We start from the raw sequence: 22959 nt of genomic DNA, 5'->3' as shown, positions 1-22959 counted from the left end.
ACCACTTGTGACCAGCCACCAGCGGGACGTAACTCCATCCACCACCACTCCTGAGGCTCAGCCACCCAGCCAGCTGTTAGCCCAGCATAAAGCACACACTTATCCAAGCCATGAGCAGCCAGTTTCTCCAGGAGATGCTGTGGGAGATGGTGTCCAAGGCTTTGCTAAGGTCCAGGCAGACACCAGCCACAGCCTTTCCCTCAGCCACTAGGTGGGTCATCCTGTCGTAGAAGGACATCAAGTTCATCAAGCAGGACCTGCCTTTCATAAGCCCATGCTGGCTGGGCCCGATCCCCTGGCTGTCCTGCACATGCCATGTGACGGTGCTCAGGAAGATCTGCTCTGTAACCTTCCCCAGCACCGCGGTCGGGCTGATGGGCCTCTACTTCCCCAGATCCTCCTTCCTGCCCTTCTTGTAGATGGGCATCACATTGGCTGATCTCCCATCTTCTGGGACCTCCCCAGTCAGCTGGGACTCCTGATAGATGACGGAGAGTGGCTTGGCGAGCTCCTCCAATGGCTCCCTCTGTGCCCTGGGTGGATCCCACCTGGCCCCATCGACTTGTGCGTGTCCAAGTGGAGCAGCAGGTCACTGACCGTTTCCTCCTGGGCTGTGGGGACTTCATTCTGCTCCTCCTCATCCCTGTCTTCCAGCTCAGGAGGCTGGGTACCCAGAGGGTAACTGGTCTTACTATTAAAGACTGAGGCAAAAAAAGTATTAAGCACCACAGCCTTTTCCTCAGCCTTTGTGGCAATTCCCACACCCCACCCCACCCTGTATCCAGTAAAGGATGCAGATTATCCTTGGCCCTCCTTTTGTTTCTAATGTATCTGTAAAAACATTTTTTGTTATCTTTTACAGCAGTGGCCAGCCTGAGTTCTAGCTGGGTTTTCGCCTCTCTAATCTTCTCCCTGCATAACCTCGTGACATCCTTATAGTCCTCCAGAGTTGCCTGCCCCTTCCTTCCAAAGGTGGCAAACCCTCCTTGCCCCCCCGACCCCACCTCGAGTTCCAGCCAAAGCTCTCTGTTCAGCCAGGCCAGTCTTTTCCCCCACCAGCTCATCTTTTGGACTGTAGGGACTGCCTGCTCCTGCACCTTTAAGACCTTCTTGAAGAATGCCCAGCCTTCCTGGACCCCTTGGTCCTTCAGGGCTGTCTCCCAAGGGACTCTGTCAACCAGGCTCCTAAAGAAGCCAAAGTCAGCCCTCCACAAGTCCAAGGTAGCCGTTCTGCTGACCTCCCTCCTTAATTCTCCAAGAATCTAAAACTCTATCATCTCCTGATCGCTACGCCCAAGATGCCCTCCAGCCACCACACCACCCACCCATCCTTCCCATTAACACTGTGCACTCATTACCTTCGTATGAACCTTCCCTGGACTCCAAGGGTACCTTAAATTAACTATATAAACTGGAAGGTGGAAGAGTTACGATACATAACCAGGGTTGTTTTAAAACTTCATATTCTGTCCAATTTGAAGCATTTGAGAAATAAGAACATTTCGTACCACTGGTGAAGCAATAATGTCAACTTATCTAAACTACAGTTTCTGATTCTAAAGAATTAATATATACCTACAGCTTACATTCAGCAATTTTAACTGCCCTGTTAAGCTGGAGTTTCAGCACTGAACAGTAGGCTGGTTTGGTTTAGCTCATCACATCTGCTGTAACAAGTTGTATTTTAAATTACCCAACTATAAAAGTTTGGAAAAAATTCTGTCCTTAACAGTACTGTGTAGCATCTAACTTTCAGATGAGGGTTAAATATTCATGCAGGGTTTCTCAGTGGTGGCATGTTATACACCCATTTGTAGAACTACTGAGTCTGGTGTGAAAAAAAGGTAGCTTTGAGTTTAATTGCATCATTACAGTATCTATTTCATTATTAAACGGCTATTAGCCCATGGTTAAATGGTCACATTAACTTGGTATAAATAAATAATATTTATTTTCATTTTTTCCTTTTTTAACAAAAGGGTACTATGAAACACAGTTCTTAAATCCAAACAGTCTACTGCGAAGAACAGATGCTACCTACACACTCATGAAATACTTGTAGCTGCCAGCAGTTTTGTGGACAATGCAACTAAGTTTGATGAATGCTAATCTGGCATATGTCAGCAACTGCCACGGAAAAGGCCAGTACTGCATCTTCCCTCTCACCACTTCTACGTATTTCTGCACCCCTTCTTCCTACAACTAGTTTGCTTATATACTGAATTGAATGACTTACTAATCTGGCTGAACAATAACTAGTCAAATCACTCTCCCATCTTGACTGGCCACATGACCAACAGGTGCTTCCTCTGGCCCAAATGGAAAGATTAAGTTTATCAAGTACAAACTGGCACCAGATACAGCACGAGAACTGTTGTGGGCCAGCTAGCTTCATTTGCAGTTTCCAGCAACAAACAGAAAACAGTAAATATTAGGACAGCTTTTCCATTGTTTCCTGGCTACAGAAGACAGCTGTTCCATCAGAAGCCAACTCAAAATTGAAGATTATCATTTCAGTACTCATAAGTAGCAGTTATTTAGTACCTTCATTAAGTTAAGGAGATGCAAGTCAGAAAGCTGTGTGCCAAGAAACCACCACACCTGGACAAAGTCTTAACTAACCATTTGATGTAAGGCCATTCAAAAACTCAGGTTTAAATTTTCAGTGTCTCAAACCTCATGTTGAATGAATGCCTTTAAGTTTCATCACTTGGTATTTAAATAAAGCAGCACTTTAAGAGCCCATGGGCTAAACCTAAATGGTTTAAGTATTCTGCAAAAGCTTTGTTTCCTACCTTAGCAGAAAGTAATTAGAATATTTGATAGAAAGATTTTAATATTGTCATTCTTGGCGATGACATACATCAGTTATGTTCACAATAAACTAGCTACAATTACAAAAAGGCAACCCCATTTATATGTTTTTTCAAACTGCTACACACCTTCAAAACTACTAAATACACTGTATGAAGTAAAACACAATTTACTTTATCCTTCCTAATTTATATTTAAAGATAAATGAAAATATTTTGTAATAAGAGATTCAGACCGATTAGCAGGAATTTGTGGACTAAATTTATAGCCTGCCAACCCCCTCCTTGGCAGGAAGCATTACATGTGTCACAGGAAACTACCAAAATCCTAAATTATGGACTGGTTTGACCTTATAGTAAGTTTCCATTCAGCCTCCTCAGTTAGTGATGGATTTGTGCCTCAGAGCATAGGGATTTAGAATCAATTCCACATATAAACACCAACACTTTCCTTCATGAGTAATAGTAGCTGCTATCAAAATCTTTATAAACCTGTTTGTCTGAGGTCTGGTGTGACTAAGATCCATGAAATAAAGGAGGAAATCTTTTTTAGACCTCATTATCGTAGGTACAGTTAACATTTTTATATGATAAGGATTTTCAGTCCACCTTATTAACACAGATAAAACGCACAGGCTAAACTAAGAGCTCTATTTTACAGTAGAGTATTATGGGATCTTTACCAATGACAAGATGAACCTGCTCAAGTGGACTGAAATGTGGACCGCTCCCAGAAAGAATGGTCTCATCCTCCCTCTGTCACCCCTTCAAGTCATACTGGTTTTGGGGGGTTTTTTTGCCAAGTAATTTTCAGCTGGATCAGTTCCCAGATCCTATTCCTTGCATGCTTTTAAGACTACCAGAGCTAGCACAAAGATGATCTGGGAATGCAGTCAGGCCCGCTCCTCTCTGCGGTAGTACACACTCTGGTAAACCCAAATTTACCACCAGCAGCATTGGACTGAAACTAAACTTCACTGTCTTGCAACCTTGCTGGAGATTTAAAAGTAGAGAGGTTTACAATTGGAGGAGGATCTGAAACATTCTACTCTGCAGTCTCGTTTATTAAAATAATTTAGTAACAAGGACTTGAGATTGCTTGTGGAGCTACAGCAGAGACAGCAGCAATATGACTCTTCCATAACTAATAAAATTCCCCGGACTAAAAATCACACCCAAGAAGTGTGGTTTTAAGGACAGGATTTCAAATTCAGGATTTGGGTTGCAGTTCTACAGCAGTTACAAATACAATCCTAATGCTAATCTTTTGGGAGCATGCACTGACATTTCAGTCATTACGGCACACACCTCCAATAGCAACACTGCATTCCCTACAGAAATTAGAAGCTGGCACAAAAGCAGAACACTTACTCATAAAATAACATCCCAAACACATATTCAGAAGATCCGGGTTTACCTTTGCTCTGTCAAACTTCCTATGTTTCTACATATGGATAGCAATTATTTAGCAAGTTCTAATTACTTAAATTCTAACTGCAATAATTAGAAAAGCCAGGGCATTACGCATTCCTAAAAATGTATTATGACAATGGTGCTGCAAAGGAGGGAGTCAAAGAAACAAAGATACAGACACAAAATATTTTAAGTTTCTTCCTGTTTCTCCCCGGTAATACAAAAAGCAGGCAATTATAAACAGATCTTCCCACGTGAAATCTACAAATTATACTTCAGTTGCTTACACTAAATATCTGACATTGTACTGGATCTTACAATCACACGCTAAGTGCAAGGCAAAGCAAGTCTTGTAACAGCAATTATGTTTTCCCCATATCAAATAATTGCTGAATTCCACAACAGCACAGAAAACTGATGATACCATTACACATGAAACTGAACACTTTTTTGGCCTATTCTGTAGTTTCAAAGGCAATCTGAAATTTTACTTTTTCTCTATTATAGCTCCTCAAGCAGTCAGGCATAATTTTTGTAAACAAATATGCCAAAGCCACATTATAAACTCAGAATCAACTACCGTTCTGTTCCCAGTACAATTCCATTGTTTAAGCCTCAAAGTGCATTAATAGTTCCCACCAGAAGTTTGAATGAGTGATTACAAGCAACAATTTCACACTTATACTGGAAATCAGAACAGATACTTCATAGAAACTATAAGCACTGCACTTTAGTGTATTCTAGCTAACATTAGCTTGATGACTGTATTTCACCATTTACATTTCACTACCATTAAAACACACATGAATAAAATATTTTAAACAAATACCTTTTAAAATACCACTAACCTTCCATGAGCATGAAAATCTAGCTGCAAGAACTGATCTTCATGTGATACTGCTCTTTTGGCACGCTGGTGTTTTTGGTGTAACAAATCCGCATCATAAGACAATCCTTCGTAATGTCTAATATACTTATTTAGAGGATTTCCATACTGGCCTGAAAAGAAAAAAAAAAAAAAAAAAAAAAAAGGTTTAGCATGTCTGAGAAATTGAGATATTACTGAGGTTGCAACCACACTAGCACGTATGGCAGATCTGCGGTGCAAAACAGTTGGTGGTGAGGACCCAACTTCCAACTCACATGCATTTTAGCTTGCTTGTTTTCTCCCTTGCACACTTCAGATTCATACTGCTCTGGGCCCACAAACTGAGTGCACACTTGCAGTTAAGAGTGCATTACATGGACCTTGGAAGGCATCTTCCACTTCCATTTCAATCAATACAAGTATAATTCATTTACTCCAAAACTAGCCCACAATGCAAAAGACATCACTGCAGACAGAAAGCTTGAGCTGTTTCAGAAATGCACTCCCAATCCAAACACTAAAAATTGAACAGCTGAACATCTTTCTTCTGGTTCCCTGGAAGAATTGCACTTCCAGCTGCACACTGCACTCACGACACCAAAGTGTCTGCTCAGAATGTTTATGTTCCACATACCCAATATACCAAAAATCTAAGAGCAAATCATGCCACATAGCAACACTACATTTTCTATCACATGGAACCTCTCCTGTGGAGACAGGCTGAGAGTTGGGGCTGTTCAGCCTGGAGAAGAGGAGGCTCTGGAGGGACCTTACAGCACCTGCCAGTACCTTAAGGGGCCGACAGGGAAGCTGTCGGGAAGCTGGAGAGGGACGTTTCACAAGGGCAGGCAGTGATAGCACAAGGGGTGATGGCTTTAAGCTGAAAAAGGGTCGATTTAGGTTAGATATTAGGAAGAAACTCTTCACTGTGAGGGCAGCAAGGCGCTGGCCCAGGCTGCCCAGAGCAGCTGTGGGTGCCCCATCCCTGGCAGTGCCCAAGGCCAGGCTGGATGGGGCTGGGGGCAGCCTGGGCTGCTGGGGGGTGTCCCTGCCCATGGCGGGGGGCTGGAACTAGGTGATCTTTAAGGTCCCTTCCAACCCAAACCATTCCATGATTTTAGGAATGTTCCATCATGTGTAAAAGTTTTATTCAGGATGTGTCTCTAAAAAACATACATTTAGTTCAGTCTGGTTTGGACACTTCCTTCTCAGGCAATATTTCTGACTCGCATTAAGAGTGCTGACAGAAAATAAGGAAAGATTTTGGTCCTTACATCCTGATGGAAGAAGGGACATACAGAACTAACCTGAGGCACTAGCATTTATGAGCTTTTCGTATATCTATATTATGCATACAGAAGACCACCACATCAGCTCTGTATTTACACTAGACATTTTACTATAACACAGCATTTTTCACTCCAAGGTTAGCATTAGTAGGTCAATAACAGGATAGAAAACTCCTTGTGCTGCCCAGACACCTGTCAGACATGCTGCCGAGATGTACTTTTGACTACTAACAAGCCAACAGGACAGTAATCATAAGAACTGAAACCGTAAAGAAGTTAACATAGCATTATTCTCCTCCAGACAAGAAGCCACTATGTGCATTACTGACATTTCCTTAATTCTGATTTTGGACACTTATGACTAAGTACACAGTTTCCAGCCAGGATTCACTTTCTTATTAGCTAATATATCCCAAGTAATCATAGATGCACGATAAACTGACAGTACAGCATTTATTTCACAAGAAGTATATTTTCATATCCTGCCCACCACCAAGGCCTCCATCTCCTGCCTCCACACATTCCACACCGACACTCTTCACAAGTCTCACCACACTTGGGTATCGAACACCAGCACAAGAACACTATGCATGAAAGATTTTTCATCTACCTAACAAAAGTAAACACCGATGTTGTGGAAGGAATTATTAAGATGAAATGATCCAGTAACTGTGTTCAGAGCCCAAAACAGAAGTTCAAACAGTAGAAAATAATATGGAAAAATTGAAAAAAAACCCAACCCAAACCAAATACAACTTGCAAAGCAAATGACTGTGCCTTTGCAATGGAAGTAGTGTACACAGTATGTTTTACATACACAGTGAAAAACAGTTTTTAAACAGTTTCTGTTTAAAATATCCAGTCATAAGGAATTAACTTAAATACCTGTATCTAGAATCTACAGGCAAGTGTGAGATCATTTCATTGGTACTGGTTTCAAAGCCAGATTATATATGAGCCAAATTACGTCATGATTCTTGATGTCCCAAACATTAAAGCCAGCAAAGAATTAAAGATATTAAGTGATGCATAGTGTTTCAAAACTCCAGGGAGCGATCACATGTCTTGATACGCAACTTCTATCAAGTAGCTAACATGAAAACATTCACCCTGTTTGAAACACAGCCTTGCAGCATTGCCCTATACACTTTACACAACAAACACAAAACCAATTCTTTCCTCTTGTAACTCCATAGGAACAACTGGTTCTGAAGAACAAGTCAACTATTCATTACAGAATCTGCTTTGTGCCTCAAACTACTCAAAAGCAAGCACCATCTCTTACAGTGTTATGCAAAAAGTCAAGCTTTCTTTTAAGCAACCTGTGACAGCAATATATTGCCAAATGTATTTGTCAAAGGTATGTTTCAACACTGTCAAATTTTAGTAAGAATTTCCATACAAGTTGTTCCCTACATGACCCCTTTGATAAAGCATATTCTAGAACTTTAGATGTTGTAGTGAACTACACGGGGCTTTTTACTGAAACAAGTTGGCCCTATCCTTAGTTCTGTGAGCACTGTACCACATCATCTTTCACAAAAAGGACAAATAAATTCAACTGTCAACCACTTCATTTATGAAGAGAGAGACCCAATGTAAAACCTGAATAGTCTATTGAAAGCTGCAGTATACAAATACAATTATATCTACACTAAGAACATGAAACCAGAATACAGAACATGCAAGCTGCTAGTTTTCCAGCTCCAGGCTGAATCCATATCTTCAAACATTTCGTCATGAAAACTGCAAGGTTTCTTTCCATATTATAGAGGCTGCGTTTCATAGCACTTATGCTACATTCTGAAGGGTGCGCAGCCACATCAATGGTATAATGCTATGCCTCATTTTCTGCTACAAGCATGTATAAACCTTCCCCCTCGCCCCCCATTTTCTGTTCAGTTTTGTTACTTTTTTCACCAGATGTTGTTCTTACTTAATGGTGTGCATGCAAGTGTTTTCCCCATTGCTGCTGGCTCCTCACCTAGCTTTTAAGCCTTCCTTCCTCAACCTTCTCCTTAAAGAGCCAACTACTCACTTCATGCTTGATTTTTCAAGAACCTGACTTGGGCTATCGTCTTTTTTTTCTTGAAGAAACAGCAAAGTGCAGCACCTGAGAGATCAAATAAAAAGGCAAAACCCCAATTTTCTCCAGAATCCTTAATTCTGCAAGAAAAACCAGGATCTCATAATCTGTTTAACCAACCTAAATGTGAGAATTCTGAGAACATATGCAATATTTTTCTTCAGGTATCTACATTGTCAAGACCCAGGGAGGTCCAGTAAGACAAGTGTATTCAAAAGCTTTGCCTCAGTCATGTTACATTGTCACAAAGAAAAATATCTGTTATTGTACCAAGGATACAATTTTGTAAGCAAAAATACAAATCTACCTTTCCCTTTATTTGTCATGAGGTCTTCTTTAACTTAATACCACATATTTATCAGTGCCTCTGTTTCTTTTAAAGGGATTAGAATGTCTGATCACCAACAAGCTCAACGAGCAACAGACAAAATTACTAAGTAAATTAACACTGCTGCTAAATGCAAGTGCGTTTGGAAATGTGCACAAGATTATACTGCCACCTCTTTTTAAACTCAAGTAATGATATACTGCAGATAAATCATACTCAAATTTCCTCACAGTACTGTAAGCTTCTGCAAATGTTGACCCTTCATCACTGACTGCAAATACAGTTCAATAACAAAATTTCATTCTTATTTCCACTCACTCAGTCTCAAAATACAAATCCATTCTTACCAGCTTTCCAGAAGCCACTTAATTTCTTATTTCTATATAAGTGTGTTAAACATTTATAAAATGTGTGATTTAAGCAAGCCTACATGAATTCTAAACCAAATAAGACACAGGACAAATCCAAAGTTTCAGCAACAACCATAAGGAATTTTGAGGATTAAGGATGTTGTCCCTGCCTGATGATTCTTTAACCACTTCCAACATAATCCCACAAAATTAAACGGAAACACCTCTCATGGCCCAAGAACTTCTATACACCAAACAAGAGTAGATGGAGTCCACTTTTATATCACACTGATGCACAATACATATTAGCCTGACTACAGATACATACTTTCCAGTTCCAGGTATATGATCCAAAAGTGTCAACATCAAAGAAAACAAGCTTCAAAATTAACTGCTATAAGCTAAAACATAAGCTAAACTTTAATTTAAAAATGAACCTAAATCTAGAATATGATACTAATAACTCCACAAAACTTTATCAGAACTAAGCAGTTAATATGCTGCAAAATGTGTAAGCTTCTGCACTCCATAATCCCAAGACTATTTAACAAGTTAAATTATCTTCAACTTTTCTGAGGTATGAAGCTTCTAATAATGCATTCCTTAAATTGTATAGGCCATTTTTCTCCCAGTGTTGCAAGGTACTCTTTGAACAGCTTCAGGCACCTAGAAAAAAGAAGTTTTAAAGCATGACAACTTACTGAAGACCCAATAATACCTCGCACCCAATCCAAGTCTCATAACCACATGGGAAGCTGAGACTGCACTCAAAAACTATTCTCTGACTCAGCTGAGTGCTGAGAGAGAAAAGTGCTATGACAAAACAGCAAAAGGCTACTGACATTTAAAAGCATTGTAACTACTCCCTCTACTAAGCAAAAGCAGAGAGGGTTTTAAGCAAAACTCCTTTTTCTTCACCAAAACATATACACTTCGTGATCATACAGGGAAACAATGCTATTTCTTTTCACTTTCTCCAAAACTTAATGAACTCCTTATGGTTTAAGTATTCTCATAGAGAACACAACACAAACACTCTTGCTGCTCTCCTGCTAAACCAAAGCAGCTGTGTATCACAGAGCACATGCTATTTCATAGCTTTTATAAAAAGGGACTTCACACAAAGTTGAAATCAAGGCTTCAAAATGAATGTTTACTTTCACTTCCAGAAGCATGTATAACATTAACTTTGCTATAGTGTTGAAGGTCTGCAAATGATACGTGATCTACCTCTAATATAACCAGCTACGCATCTAAAGCGATTATCATCTTCACAAAGGTAGCTCAGTAAGTCAACCCCAGAACACATGAATTTACAGGATCCCACAGCAAACGTCTGTTAAACTGGAGGCAAGACTTCACTGAGGTGCATGAGGGAGGCACAACTGCTAGCTCCAGCTTTTGGAGTTAGAATATTCTGCATCAAAAAAGAAGTCTATCACAGAATCTGAAAGTAGTACACCCCAAGAAATCATTACAAAAGCATGCATGTAGATCGCAACCGCTGGGACAAAATACTGTTGCTGTTTTGTTATCACTGAAAAACTGTTTTGGGTTTGTTGTTTTTTTTTAACAGTGACTGCAAGTCAAAGATCTTTTCAAGTGAGGATACAATCAGGAAGCCTGCAGTAAGAACACTGAACCGTGAGCACCTAGATACAGTTTAAGGGAGCTGCTCTACAAATTTCACGTCTCATGTTGCCATCAATCAAGTGTCAGAGATGGCACCATGCTTTTCCAGGCAGCCCAGTAAAATAAGCAGATGTTACACTTCATCTAAACGCTAAACTAGCAAACAGAAACCCTTCAGGATACAGACACAGGAGAGCGACAATGGGATGGGGCTTTTGAACCTGACAGGATAGTCTCCTAAAGACTTGCTAAATTAGATGTGGCATTTCCTATGACAAAACTCCTCCACGAACAAAACAACATTCTCACGGGCTTCCAACTAAATACTGGGAAGGACTTTAAACAGAATTAGGTAGAGCATTTAGGCAAAGGTCTCAAGGTGCCCTCCCCCCCCCCCCCCCCCCGAAAGATTTTTCTGTGTGAGGGTCTACAGCTCTTCAGCATCCCTAGGGAGTTGTAAAGAAAGTATCTCAGCTGTGGTTCTGAACGGACACAAATCCCACGGGACAGGTTGGGAGTCTGGGGCACACATTCTCACCTTTAACGAGCTTATGCAAAGGGTCAAATTATTACCCACGGGATTTTAGCTATAAGCCTCGTGGCACACCTTGAGCAGCTGTATGTAACAGTTCATTCATCATGGTTATTTTCCCAGAGAAGTCTATGAAGACTTTTTTTCACCCCCTAGACAAAACCTCCCCAGTCTGTGGGAGCAAAGCAGTACCCACAGCAAAGGAAATGAGCTAGGGAACACCTAAGCCAAAAGTCCTCAGGACCAGATGGGATACATCCAAGAGTGCTCAGGGAGCTGGCTGATGCCATTTTGATCCTTACTATCACCTTTTTGAAAGTTTATGTTGATGGAGCTGGGTTTCTGACAACTGGAAGACAAATGTCAGCCCCATCTTCAAGGGGGAAGGGCCTGGAGATGTACGGGTTGGTCAGACCAACCTCAGTATCTGGGAAGATTACAGAGGAAATCCCTACAGAAGCTAGCTTCACGCACATAAAGACAACTGGTAATAAACAGTACTGAAAGGTTACCCACATAAACATAAAGATTTATTAAGTTTATATAAATCGTAGTAAAAGATGACAACATCAAACTCCCCATAAGAGGATAAATCAAGCATGCACTGCTCTAAAAAGTGAAGTTTATATCCAACCACTCAGATTAAGACTTGCATGACAAAGGCAAATAGTTCAAATATAACTCAAGCCTGTTAGTGGGAAAAAAAAAAAAGCACAGAATATGACTTGATAAGACTATCAGCAGCCAGGCTAACTTACTGGATAAGTCTTTTTACTGCAAGTATCATCACTGATTTGCAGATCTGAAACGCCAGCATATGATAAATATCTTTAAGAGAATTATTATGATTTTAATTAAGATAAAGCAAGCTGCCCTTCAAGTACAACTTCAAGTACTTCTACTACTTTCAATGTATTTCTCTTAAATAATGTCCCCTTTACATGGGGCTCTAAAAACCGCACATAGCATCCAGATTTAGCACTTCTGTTTAAGTATATTGAAAGCCAGGAATCCTGCCATATACCTCCCTGCCAGAATTTCACTGAAGCATTTATTTAGGCTATAGTTTCATAACTGCCAGGAGAAGGGCAAGTCCCACTGCCATTTTTTGTCCATTTCTATATTTCCCTTGTGCTGACCATAAGAACAGATTCAACTGAAAAATATACTTTCTCTTCTGGGCAAGTTAGTTTTCCGTGAAAGAACAACATGAAACCAAAAAGACAAGTAAGGGTCATTGCACTTCACCAAAAAGGCACATTTAGGGCACAGTCAGACAATACAGCACCATGTAAGCAGTACACAGATGTCCACTTCTACTTTTTTTATTTATTTATTTTTAAATCTCTTCCTCCCTACCCCATGCAAGTCCCAGCTGTTCCTCCCCACTGGGCTTGGACCTGCACAATAAACTAACAGAAGTTACGTATCTGGCAGAAGATAACTAATTTATTTTATTTAAATTGGCAGGTTGAATTGGCTTCTCATGCCATCAAACAGAAGAGGTGGTGAAGGCGGAGAGATGGGAATGCATGACCAGGGCAGGACCACCGGACAGCGGTAACTCATTACAGTGGCTCTGCCATACTGCATAACTGAACCTTTAGATCCTTTTAAAATAAAAAATAAACCGCAGCCTTAGGCTTTTGGGCAATGCTATTTCAAAGCTACTATCTAAACACCTGATTTTTTTTACTTTTAATTACCATGGGCAAGCATTTCTGAAACAGCCATCTGACAGCTGTCTTTACCAGACACTGTCTCATCCAGCCATTTAAAATTCCTAATGTTTTTATTTTAAACCCCAGATAAATGCTGAAGGCTGAGTGCCATGTTAATGAAGGCTAGTATTCTCAATTTATAGCAAGGATGCAACCTAAATCACTCAGAGGCTGGTAGCTCATAAATGCCTTCCCACAACTCCCCCATGTGTCCAGAAAAAACAGAATTTCTCCCATGCTCAATGGAAAATATGTAGTTCAATATCCAGCAGAACAAGACACTAAGATCCAGCTTGAAAGTCCTGGCAACATAGAAGAGTGTGTTGTACCAGTGAAAACGAACAATTTATCATATATTTCCAGTAATGTTCACCATCTGATCACCCTTGTTAAACCCAAGCTTTTTTGGGGTCTTGTTAGTTCTCTTTTCTGCATTTTCTATTCCCCCTTCCACCTTTTTTTTTTTTTTCAAATGACCCTCAGATAGAAGGAGAAATTGTATGAGTTCTCTCTATTCCTCAAATAAATCATTATGTATGGATAATTAAGTACTGTTTAATATAACCGCATGCATGTTCATCACATGCAACAAAGCACACTACCAAAAGCTCTAAATAACATTGCCTAAACTAAATACCACTTTATACACACCAAAATTATTAACACCACCAGACAGTGAATAGATCCCTTAAGCCAAGCAATTCCAAGGGTACTGAGGAAAATGCTGAGATTCACTTTTCTTTAAAAAAGAATTCTTAAAATTCATGGCACATACATCTTGCCTTGTAGCATCCAGTATCTACTCGAGATAAATTCCACCTTTCCCCAACTAAAAAAAAAAAAAAAAAAAGCATGCCTTTTCCTTCTCACACTACTGAAATTGTATTCAAACTGACCTATTGGACCCCTTGTTTCATGAAGGTCATATTTATTCAGTGGTAGCAAAGAAAGAAAAACTTCTAAGACAGCTTAAAAAGTGACCTGCACCGAAACCTAATCAAGCACATGTTTAGGGCCTATTAGACCAAATTGCTGATAACTTGTCTGTTTTAACCATAAACCATACAGACAGCTATAAAGCAACATAATACAGACATTGCAGAACACTGCATTAGTGCAGCAATGCCAGTGATTGCTTTTGATTGCATTCCTTTTACATAATCTTACAAACAAATAAATTACAAAAGAAAACAGATTTTTCAAATGGAACAGAGATTTCACTAATGTTTCTCCTCAAATAAGCCATCTAAGTTATGTTGTACCTTCATATTTTAAAACATTGGTTTTGTGATTCATACTTAACTGTGAACTGAAGTTAAAATTGGTTCTGTTATTCTATAATATACCTTTATATGTAAAGTATCGATACATACGGTATACAGACTCAAAGTCTTGTGCAATTCTGAAAGAGGAGGTCAAGCTCAGGTATCCTGTAAAAATATTGCAATTTTGGACTCAACATACAGAAAAGCATTTTTTTTTAAGTGCAGAATAATGGAATTTTCAAAATGATTACTAATTAATACCTACATGGCTTAAAACTATGCAACTTTACAGGCAAGTATAACTTAGCCTCAAGATCTGTATAAAATTAATGAGCACAAGATGCATTGTACACAAGTGAAACACAGGTTAATTGTTGGGTTTTTTTCATTTGTTTCCAGTTTGTACTGCTCTCACAGTAACATTGCTAAGAATCACAAACTTGCCCTTTTTCACAGTTACTAATGCCTGCCTAAAAGAAAAGCATGCAAATGAAGAACTATTTTTCAGTAAATAAAAACATTTGCAGTACTGAAGAAACTTTAGAAATGTGATCACAGTTAAAACAGAAAATTTTAATATTAAAAAAATTGAATTCAACACAAAGTTATGGTAAATATTTCATAACTGCGTTGAGACTTTTACCAAAGAAGTTTCATAGAATATTTTGGATACACGGCCATAATTTCCATATTTCTATCCAGCATTATTAAGCTTTCTTTAAAGATTTACCTGTACTGCTAAACACGTGCTCCTGTTACCTGCTAGTGAGGTGTGCTTCCTAGTGTCAGAAATGTTGAAGGAACACGTTCTTCTCTCAAATTAAAAAAATATAACATAAATTTCTAAAATAAAATATACTTCATGAACTCACTTCTATGTATCCAGAGGACTGTACTTCACACGCTTACTATGATCTGAACTTCAAGACATACTTGCCTGCCTAGAATTAAAGAGTGGAAACAACCCTCACAACTGGTTAATGAATCACTTTTAATTAATTCTGTGCCAGCACCGTTTAGTTCAGAAAACAAAGAAGTCTTGAAAATTATGCCAATAATTAAGTCTGAAATATGCTGATAAGTTGGCAAGAATTTATGAAGGAACAGTCACCAGGAAATTCTTTTGTGTACACCACTCCTGATCATATAAATAACGGGATGACTCCTGGCCATAGAAACCAGCTTGCCTTTTATCTCACAGCGTAGGCACCAGTACAACCTACTGAAGTTTTCACATACTTTGATGTTACTGTTGGAGAACTTGTAAAGGACCAGGATTTAGGGCTAGATCCTTTGCTAATAAACCACTGATGCACACAGATGCAGAGCCCAGATAAACAGGAGAGGTGCCAACCGAAAGAGGAACTTAGTCCTTATCGGCTGCTCCACCCATCCCTCAGCAAAAAACCCACAGTCCGTCTTTCCCGACATCTGTTCCTGCGAAAACGCGAAACTCTTTCCCTACCAGGACCTGACCCATTAGGTATTACCAGACGCAGCCAAGAAACTACCTTAACAGCTGCCTAAGGCTGCACGCCGGCTCCGCACGGGCGCCGTTACCGAGTTGCACGGTCCCCACGGCCAGCACGTTTTCCTCCGGCCTGGGCGGCAAGGGAAACCCTTCCCGCAGCCCCGGCCGCGCTCCGGGAAACACCCGGGCTCGTCTTTTATTTCCTAGAGCCGAACTTCCCGCCCAGCCGTGCCGCCCGGTCCCGGGGGCAGAGGGCGGCCGCAGGGCAGGCGAGGCCGGGGAGCGGCGGGACACCCGTGCGGGCAGCCCCCCGCCGCGCTGCCGCCCGCCCCAAGCACCGGCTGCCCACCGCCCGGCCGCAGGCTAGGTTCGGGCGGGGGAAGGTAACCGGGAAGCGGCTACCGGGACATGGAGAAAGTCCCGAGAGACGGAAGCAGAGCCGAGAGCGGCGAGCCGGGCAGCAGGGAAGCGCACCCGAGCGCGGCGGGGAGAGGGGCCGAGGGGAAGGGGGGGGGAGAGGGGGGGAGAGGGGGGGGGGAGGGGGACAGCTGGCTCGGTCTTCGGAGGGGGAAAGTCCCGGGAAGCGGGCAGGGGCGCTGGGCCGGCCGCAGGCGGCGGGGGGGGGAGCGGGCCCGGGCAGGATGCTACGGACCGTGCCCAGGAGCGAGTGACGGGAAAAGGGAGCCCCGGCCGGCGGCCCAGCCGCGGCCTGCCGCCGGTGCGCTGAGGCGCGGCGCCCCGGGAAGCGGGGCCCGCCGCCCCCAGCCCCGAGCCGCGGCAGAGAAGGGGAAGGGAGGACGGCCGGCAGCCCCGAGCCAGGGCCCCACCGGGCCCAGCCGCTCCTCACCTCCGGCGCCCGCCGCACAGGAGCACAGCAGGATTATCGTCCCCGCCAGATCCATCTTCGCCGGGCCCAGGCCCCACCGCCGCCTACCCACAGCACATCCGCCCCAGTCGGCGCCGGGATGGGGAGGGGCGAGCTCCGCGCCTCCCTCCGCTTTGTCCCCCGCCGCCCCGGAGGAACCGCTTCCGCCCACAGATCAACGGCCGGCCCCGCCGCTCCCCGCCCGGCAGCGCTCCGCTCGGCTCCCCGCGCCACCGCTTCCTCCGGCCGCCCGCCCCCGCCCGCGCGACGCCACCGGCGGGGCGGGGCCACAGGGCACGCCCCGAACGCGCGAGCCACCCCGCCCCGCCTCCCCACGCTGCGAGCGCGGGGCGCGGCCCGCCGGAAGGGAGGTGGCCGGCCCGGCGGGCGGGGCCGGCGCGGGGGACGAGGCCGGCGGGCCGCAGCGCGGGGCCGGGCCGGGCCGCGCCTCCTCGGCGGCGAACCAGGGCGGGGCCGCCCCAGTGGGCGTGTGTTTCCCCGGGGCTGGCAGCTTCCCGGCCCAGGCGGGCCGGCACCGCGCCTGCTGCCGCCCTGAGGCTACCCGCGGGGGCGGCTGCGGCCTCCCCGACGCTGGAAGGGCTCGGGCTGGGGAGCGCCGGTGTTTGCGTGGGTGGCGAGGCCCAGCGTCCTCGGGGAAAGAACGAGCTGCTGAGGAAACTTCACTCGTACCCGAGCGGGCTTCCCTCCGGCCCCTCTGCACCTCTAGGTAGCCCGAGGGCTGTTTACCGCAGTGGGTGTCGTGAAAGCGTAAACATTTTACATCAGCCGGGTTCCTTTATCAGACGTGTTTCTTCTTGAAGAAGCTAATTTACTTGTCAAGTTTTATTTTGGTTCATCTATTTCTCCTGATGCTCTACATGTTGTGAAGCACTGTAGCTGACTACTGAACAGAGATTCTTCATTTTGAGGCTGTCTTAGAACAACCTTCATAATTAGAGTGTAAAGGAAAACCCTCCAATGAAGATAAAAACGTGAGCCGTTCACACAAAGCATTTTACTTCTCATTTGTCAAAATCGTAATTCTTACATTAAACTATGTTAATCGAAAGATTTACTTATTATATATGGGTTTGTGACAAGTTTCTTTGTTTACTATCAGCTCCGTTCTACTTGTTCTTTTCCATTCTTACTGCACTTTCAGAAAAAAAATTTCCCCCCGCTAACACCATTACAGCTGAGAAAAGTTGTTTTGCGGATAGGTACATAGAAAGTACAGTTACAATGAACGTACTTCAGAAAAGAACGCTAAAATTGGGGCAACGGTTTTGAAGAGCTCGTATAAGAGAACTGCTGGAAACGGAGAAGTTACATTCGTATCTTCCCGAACCCGTATTTAAAAATCTGTGATTAAAAGCTGAAGGTTTCCATAAGGAGAAAAAATAGGTTCATTAGGGTGAAGTCTGAGTAACGCACCTACATCAGTTCTCAAGTTATGTATGACGCTCATCACAATCGTGTTTTTATAATACAGATAATCTAACACACCGCAGCAGAAAACCACTGAAAGCCTTCAGGAAAGCTGAGCTCGCCCGTGAGGAGGGGAACCCCCGGCAGCACGGCGCGCCGCGCCTTCCGCCGCTCCTCACCTCAGGGGCGGCGGGCGGCGCAGGAGGGGGCGGGGCGCTCCCCTTCCCGCGCAGGCGCGGCCCCGCCCCGCCGGCTCCCTGCAAAACAGCCGGGAGGGGGGGTGCCCGCGCCTCCGCTCTGCTGTTCGTTCGCCCCGGCTCCGCGCGCCGGGGTGGGGAGGGCTGGCCCGCCTAGGAGGGCTGCGCGGGCACGCCTGGTCCCTGCACCGCCTGAGGGGGCCGCCCCGAGCGGGCCGGTGGCCGGGGCCCCAGACGCAGACGCGGCCCGGCCCTGCCCCGCAGCCGCCGCTCCTTGTGCCGCCCCTTCCGGGCTCGCGCCGGGGTGCGCGCGCGCTCCCCGCGCCCCTCACGCGGCCCGCGGGCTCCCCACTTGTGTGTCACCCCCCGGCCCCGCGCCCCGCCACCGCCTCCCCCCGCCCCTCCCCCCCCCACCCCGGCCGGCGTTCCCGCCCCGCCGGCGGGCGCCCTCCCGCCCCCGCCGGCCCCGCCCTCGGGGCGCCCCCCCCCCCCCGCCCCGGGCCCCGCGGTGACCCGCGGCTGCTTCCCCCTCCCGCCCACACGTCCCTGGCGGGGCGGAGCCGTCGCTGCTGTTATGGCGTCTTGGGCGCTGTTGGCGAAGGATCAGCCGCTGCGGTGCCAATAGAGCGCGAAGGAGCCGGGCGGCCGGCGGGCCGGGCATGGAGAGCCTGGCGCAGCCCCCGCCGCCTCCGGGCTCGCTGAAGAGGGGCGGCGGGGGCGCTGCCAGCCAGCTCCTCCTGGAAGAGGCGGCGGCAGGCGAGGGCGGCTGCAGGGACGGGCCCGCGGCGGCTGAGGAGGGCGGCGGGCGGCGCAGCCCTTCCCCTCAGCCGGCCCCCGGCCCCGCCGCGGACCCTCGGACGGCGTCTCCCTCACGGGCCGCGGAGGGCGGCGTGGCGGAGGGAGCGGAGCCGGTGGCGCCGGAGAGCCCCGCAGCAGCGCCCGCTCCGGAGAGCGGTCCGGCGGGGGCCGGCTCCGGGAGCAGCGGGGCTCCCAGCCCCCCGGGGGAGGAGTCCCGGAGCCTGGACTCGCTGGAGTCCTTCTCCAACCTGCACTCCTGCTGCCCCAGCAGCTCCGAGCTCAACAGCGACGCCGAGGAGGCGGTGGTGGCGGCGGCCGCGGCGGGGGGCCCGGCCCCGGAGCCCGAGGGGGATAGGCCCGCGGCGGGCTCCCAGCTCCTCTCCGCCTCCAAGGAGCGCTTCCCGGGCCAGTCGGTCTACCACATCAAGTGGGTCCGCTGGAAGGAGGAGAACACGCCCGTCATCACTCAGAACGAGAACGGCCCCTGCCCGCTGCTGGCCATCATGAACGTGCTGCTGCTGGCTTGGAAGGTACCGCGCGGGTGGGCCGGCGCCCGCCGCCGCCATGGCGGGTGTGTGCGGGGCCGGGCGGGCGGCGCTGCTCGGGCTCCGCCGGGGCTGGCGAGGCGGGGCGGGCGGCGCCGGGGACACCGGTGCCGGCACCGCGCTCACGCACCGCTGGGGGCTGGTGCTGGGTAACGCGACGGCGCTGTCAGGAAAGCTGGAGAGGGACTTTTCACGAGGGCGTGCAGCCATAGCACGAGGGGTGATGGCTTGAAGCTGAAAGAGGGTCGGTTTAGAGCGGCTGTTAGGAGGAACCTCACCGTGAGGGCGGTGGGACACTGGAACAGGTTGCTCAGAGATGCTGTGGCTGCCCCTGGCAGTGCCCAAGGCCAGGCTGGGTGAGGCTGGGAGCGACCTGGGCTGGTGGGGGGGTGTCCCTGCTCATGGCGGGAGGGTGGGACTAAATGATCTTTAAGGTCCCTTCCAACCCAAACCGTTCTATGACTCTTATCAAGAAAGACGCAGACTTATTTCTGCTGTTATGCACCTATCTTGCATAGAGAGCTTGGAAAATCGTGGCTCGCAGTCAGTTGCCACTACACTGCTTAGGTGCTGCTGCTGTCATACATAGGCTTACTTTATCGGCACGTTAAAACAAACAAAAATCTAGATGATGCTTTACTGAACCAAGCAATATATGGTTTGCAGATGTGTGCGGGTTACTAGTAAGTAAAGGTCACTATTTATAGCACTGAAAACATGGGTGATATTTTGGGAAAATAAGTTAGTTTTGCATAATGAAGTGTATGAAGAATCGCACAAAACACAAATTTGTACAAGTAGCTGCCTAAATAATAGGCATCCATTCCTACAGTTACATAGCATCACTTGTATTTAAATTAATAAGTAAATCAGGTCATGATCAAGTACAGTTTTGAGACCTGGAAGTTCTTCGGTTCTGATAGCCATTATGGGTACAGACTTCCTGTAGTCCTAAAATAATTACCTTTACGTTTTAAGCAACTAAAATGTAAGGCATATTGTAATTATTAACATTTATGCGCAAAAGGAGTATGTGTTGGAGAAGAGCTGTGAGGTTGTATGCACTGCAGGACAAGGAGGGGTTACTTCTCAAGAACTTCTGGCAATTCCACCCCAAAAGAGCGGTGAGCTGGTAAATGGAGGTGCAGAATAGGAAAGCTTAATGGGAATAGTTCTTGAGTTGTAGTATCAAGGGGAAGAAATTTGGTATTGGAGGAGTAGAAGGTTTTTCACAAGTGTAACAGGTGAAACAAAAAGCTCAAAATGGGAGTAATATTATAAATTTGTTTAGAGGAAGAAACTTTTCCAGGTTAATCGTTTCGTTTGAACTGTAGCTTCTGTACGTTTTCCTCAGCAGAATAGCTTGTACATCAGGAGGAAAGCTGTGGGTACAGTGATACAGATATTTAGCCATCAGCGCAAGCAGTACAGTTGAAGATGTGTGTGACTGTAAGGTGTTGCCTTCTAGGTTCTGCCATCCTTGAGAGGGTGTGACAGTTGTTTTAGACTTCAGTATTTAACACTCCCTTTCTGTGCTTCCTCTTCAACATCTGAAGAGTGAGTGGAGGGCCTTGGAGAGCTTACCATTCCTTGTTCTGTGTGGTGGTGTTTAAAAGAAACGGTTAGTTACAGGATTTTCCTTTTTAGCTTTTCATTTAATGAAAGCATAGAAATGGGACAGGGCTGGTTTTGTTTGCATTTCAGTTTTTGGAGTTTTTGTTCCTTAGTTTTCTTTCTTGGCCTCCTTAAATAAATTTTTTCTTCTGCTGTCTGCCATCCAGAATTTTACCTGACATTCTCCTTTGATCACATATTTCACTAGTGAGAGTTAAGGTGATATCCAATTTTATAAATAGGTGAAAATGAAAATGCCTTCTGGGAGTACTCTACTGTTTCTTACTGCTAGGATTACAGGAAGGGGTTTCTATAATTCTGTTTGTTAATGTAAAACTCGGCAGAATTTACATGAGTTGCAGACAGGCAGCTAAATTGGTGAAACTGCCGTTACATGTCTTACTATTTATGTGCTTGAGCGTTTTCCTGTTAGTTGGTTCTGTATTGCCCCTGCATATAATTGATTTCCCTCATTAGTGCCTCTACAAATTAGCCTTTCTTCTCCCCAGTTTATGGTCAAGAAGCATGTTGGCATTGTTTGGAGTGGCAAGCTTATTGGCAGTTCACCTGTACATCACTGACAGTAGCTAGCTAGATACCAAGGCTGAGGATGGACATCCATATTCTTCTCACTTCTACTGAACCGAGGTGAACACTAGGTTGGGTCAGCTAATTGTAATTTGGCAACAAGGAAGCAGACCAAAAGATGAAAACAGGTAAAAGCATAGCAAGAATCCCGTAGCATACGTCAGGCAAAAATAAGCTATGTGGCAGGGGGGGAAAGATGGAGGAAGGATGGGAAATAAAAATCGCAACAGAGAATAAGAAGGTAAACAGTTAAGCTTTTGGCTTTTGTCCCTGTATCAGATGCCAACTTTGCTTTTTAAAACTCTATCCTGACAAGGCTGAGAGTTTTGGTTATCCTGTAGGTAGATATGGTCTCTAATACCTTCAGTTAATACATGCCAGTGCCCAAAGTTGAGAAGCAATGGTTACAATACTAGCTGTCAAGTTTTCATGAGCACTTGCATGGCCAAATACATGCTACAGTTATTCCAGATTGGGAGTGATAACTGGAGATCCAATGCTGTGTATCAGCTAAGCTTGTGCAGCAGTGAATGTTGAACTCGGATAATCGTTTGTGACAAGTAGAACATAATGAGTTTGCCTAGAACAAAAATATTTACGTTTAATAATAAGTGGGAAGCCTTCAGAGAGTGTGTAGGCCATAAGGATGGAAATGTTTATGCCCAAAAACTGAGATTAACATTTGGATGTATTAAGGAGAATTCACCTTCTGAGGTATTTCAGCTTCTCAAAATGCAAGCTTCTTACCCCCCCACTAGAGTAATGTTTAAAAGATACTAAAAGTTTGGTGACCTTCTGTTTGTATGTCCCTGTTGCCCTCTGTCAAAACAGTGGGTTTTGAGAAAGCCCTCTCTGAGTAAAGAGAGACCATAGGTGGTTTGTTAGATAGCTTAAAGGATTGCAATAACAAGAAGACCTAAGATGTAGGTAGGTGTACATTAGGTAGGTGTGCCGTGTGCTCAAAATATTTTTTCCTAGTGGTTATGAAGATCTTGCTCATTAATGGAGCAAGATTCTTTTCTGTTCCTCCTCATTATTCAGTTTTTATTATGCCTTTTGGAGGTGTTTCTGATACTACTGTTAAGATTTTTATTTAGGGATACAGTTATAAAGACTACTTTAAAGTAATTGATTCTTCTAGAACGCTGCATCCGTA

The 22959-nt window shown here is 45.2% G+C and overlaps 2 protein-coding genes across 3 annotated transcripts in view; one reads left to right on the top strand and one right to left on the bottom strand.

Annotated features, from left to right (window-relative positions):
- Window positions 1-16917, bottom strand: part of ADAM10 (ADAM metallopeptidase domain 10) — a 51350-nt gene extending 34433 nt beyond the window's left edge. The window contains exons 1-2 of one of the 2 annotated variants that reach the window (XM_056346285.1): window positions 16616-16917; window positions 5075-5225 (exon numbers count right to left, since the gene is read on the bottom strand). In XM_056346285.1, coding sequence (XP_056202260.1) covers window positions 5075-5225; window positions 16616-16670 — 206 coding nt within the window. In that variant the 5' untranslated portion in view covers window positions 16671-16917. The remainder of the gene's footprint in view (window positions 1-5074; window positions 5226-16615) is intronic. The other variant, XM_056346286.1, reaches the window with a different exon arrangement.
- A 1865-nt stretch (window positions 16918-18782) lies between these two features.
- MINDY2 (MINDY lysine 48 deubiquitinase 2) overlaps window positions 18783-22959 on the top strand; it is a 39893-nt gene continuing 35716 nt past the window's right edge. Inside the window, exon 1 of the mRNA XM_056345469.1 lies at window positions 18783-19586. Within this exon, the coding sequence (XP_056201444.1) occupies window positions 18918-19586 (669 nt within the window). The 5' untranslated portion in view covers window positions 18783-18917. The remainder of the gene's footprint in view (window positions 19587-22959) is intronic.

This window comes from Falco biarmicus, chromosome 7 (genome assembly GCF_023638135.1).
Source record: "Falco biarmicus isolate bFalBia1 chromosome 7, bFalBia1.pri, whole genome shotgun sequence".
Classification (NCBI taxonomy): domain Eukaryota; kingdom Metazoa; phylum Chordata; class Aves; order Falconiformes; family Falconidae; genus Falco; species Falco biarmicus.
This window is presented reverse-complemented; position numbering and strand designations above follow the sequence as displayed.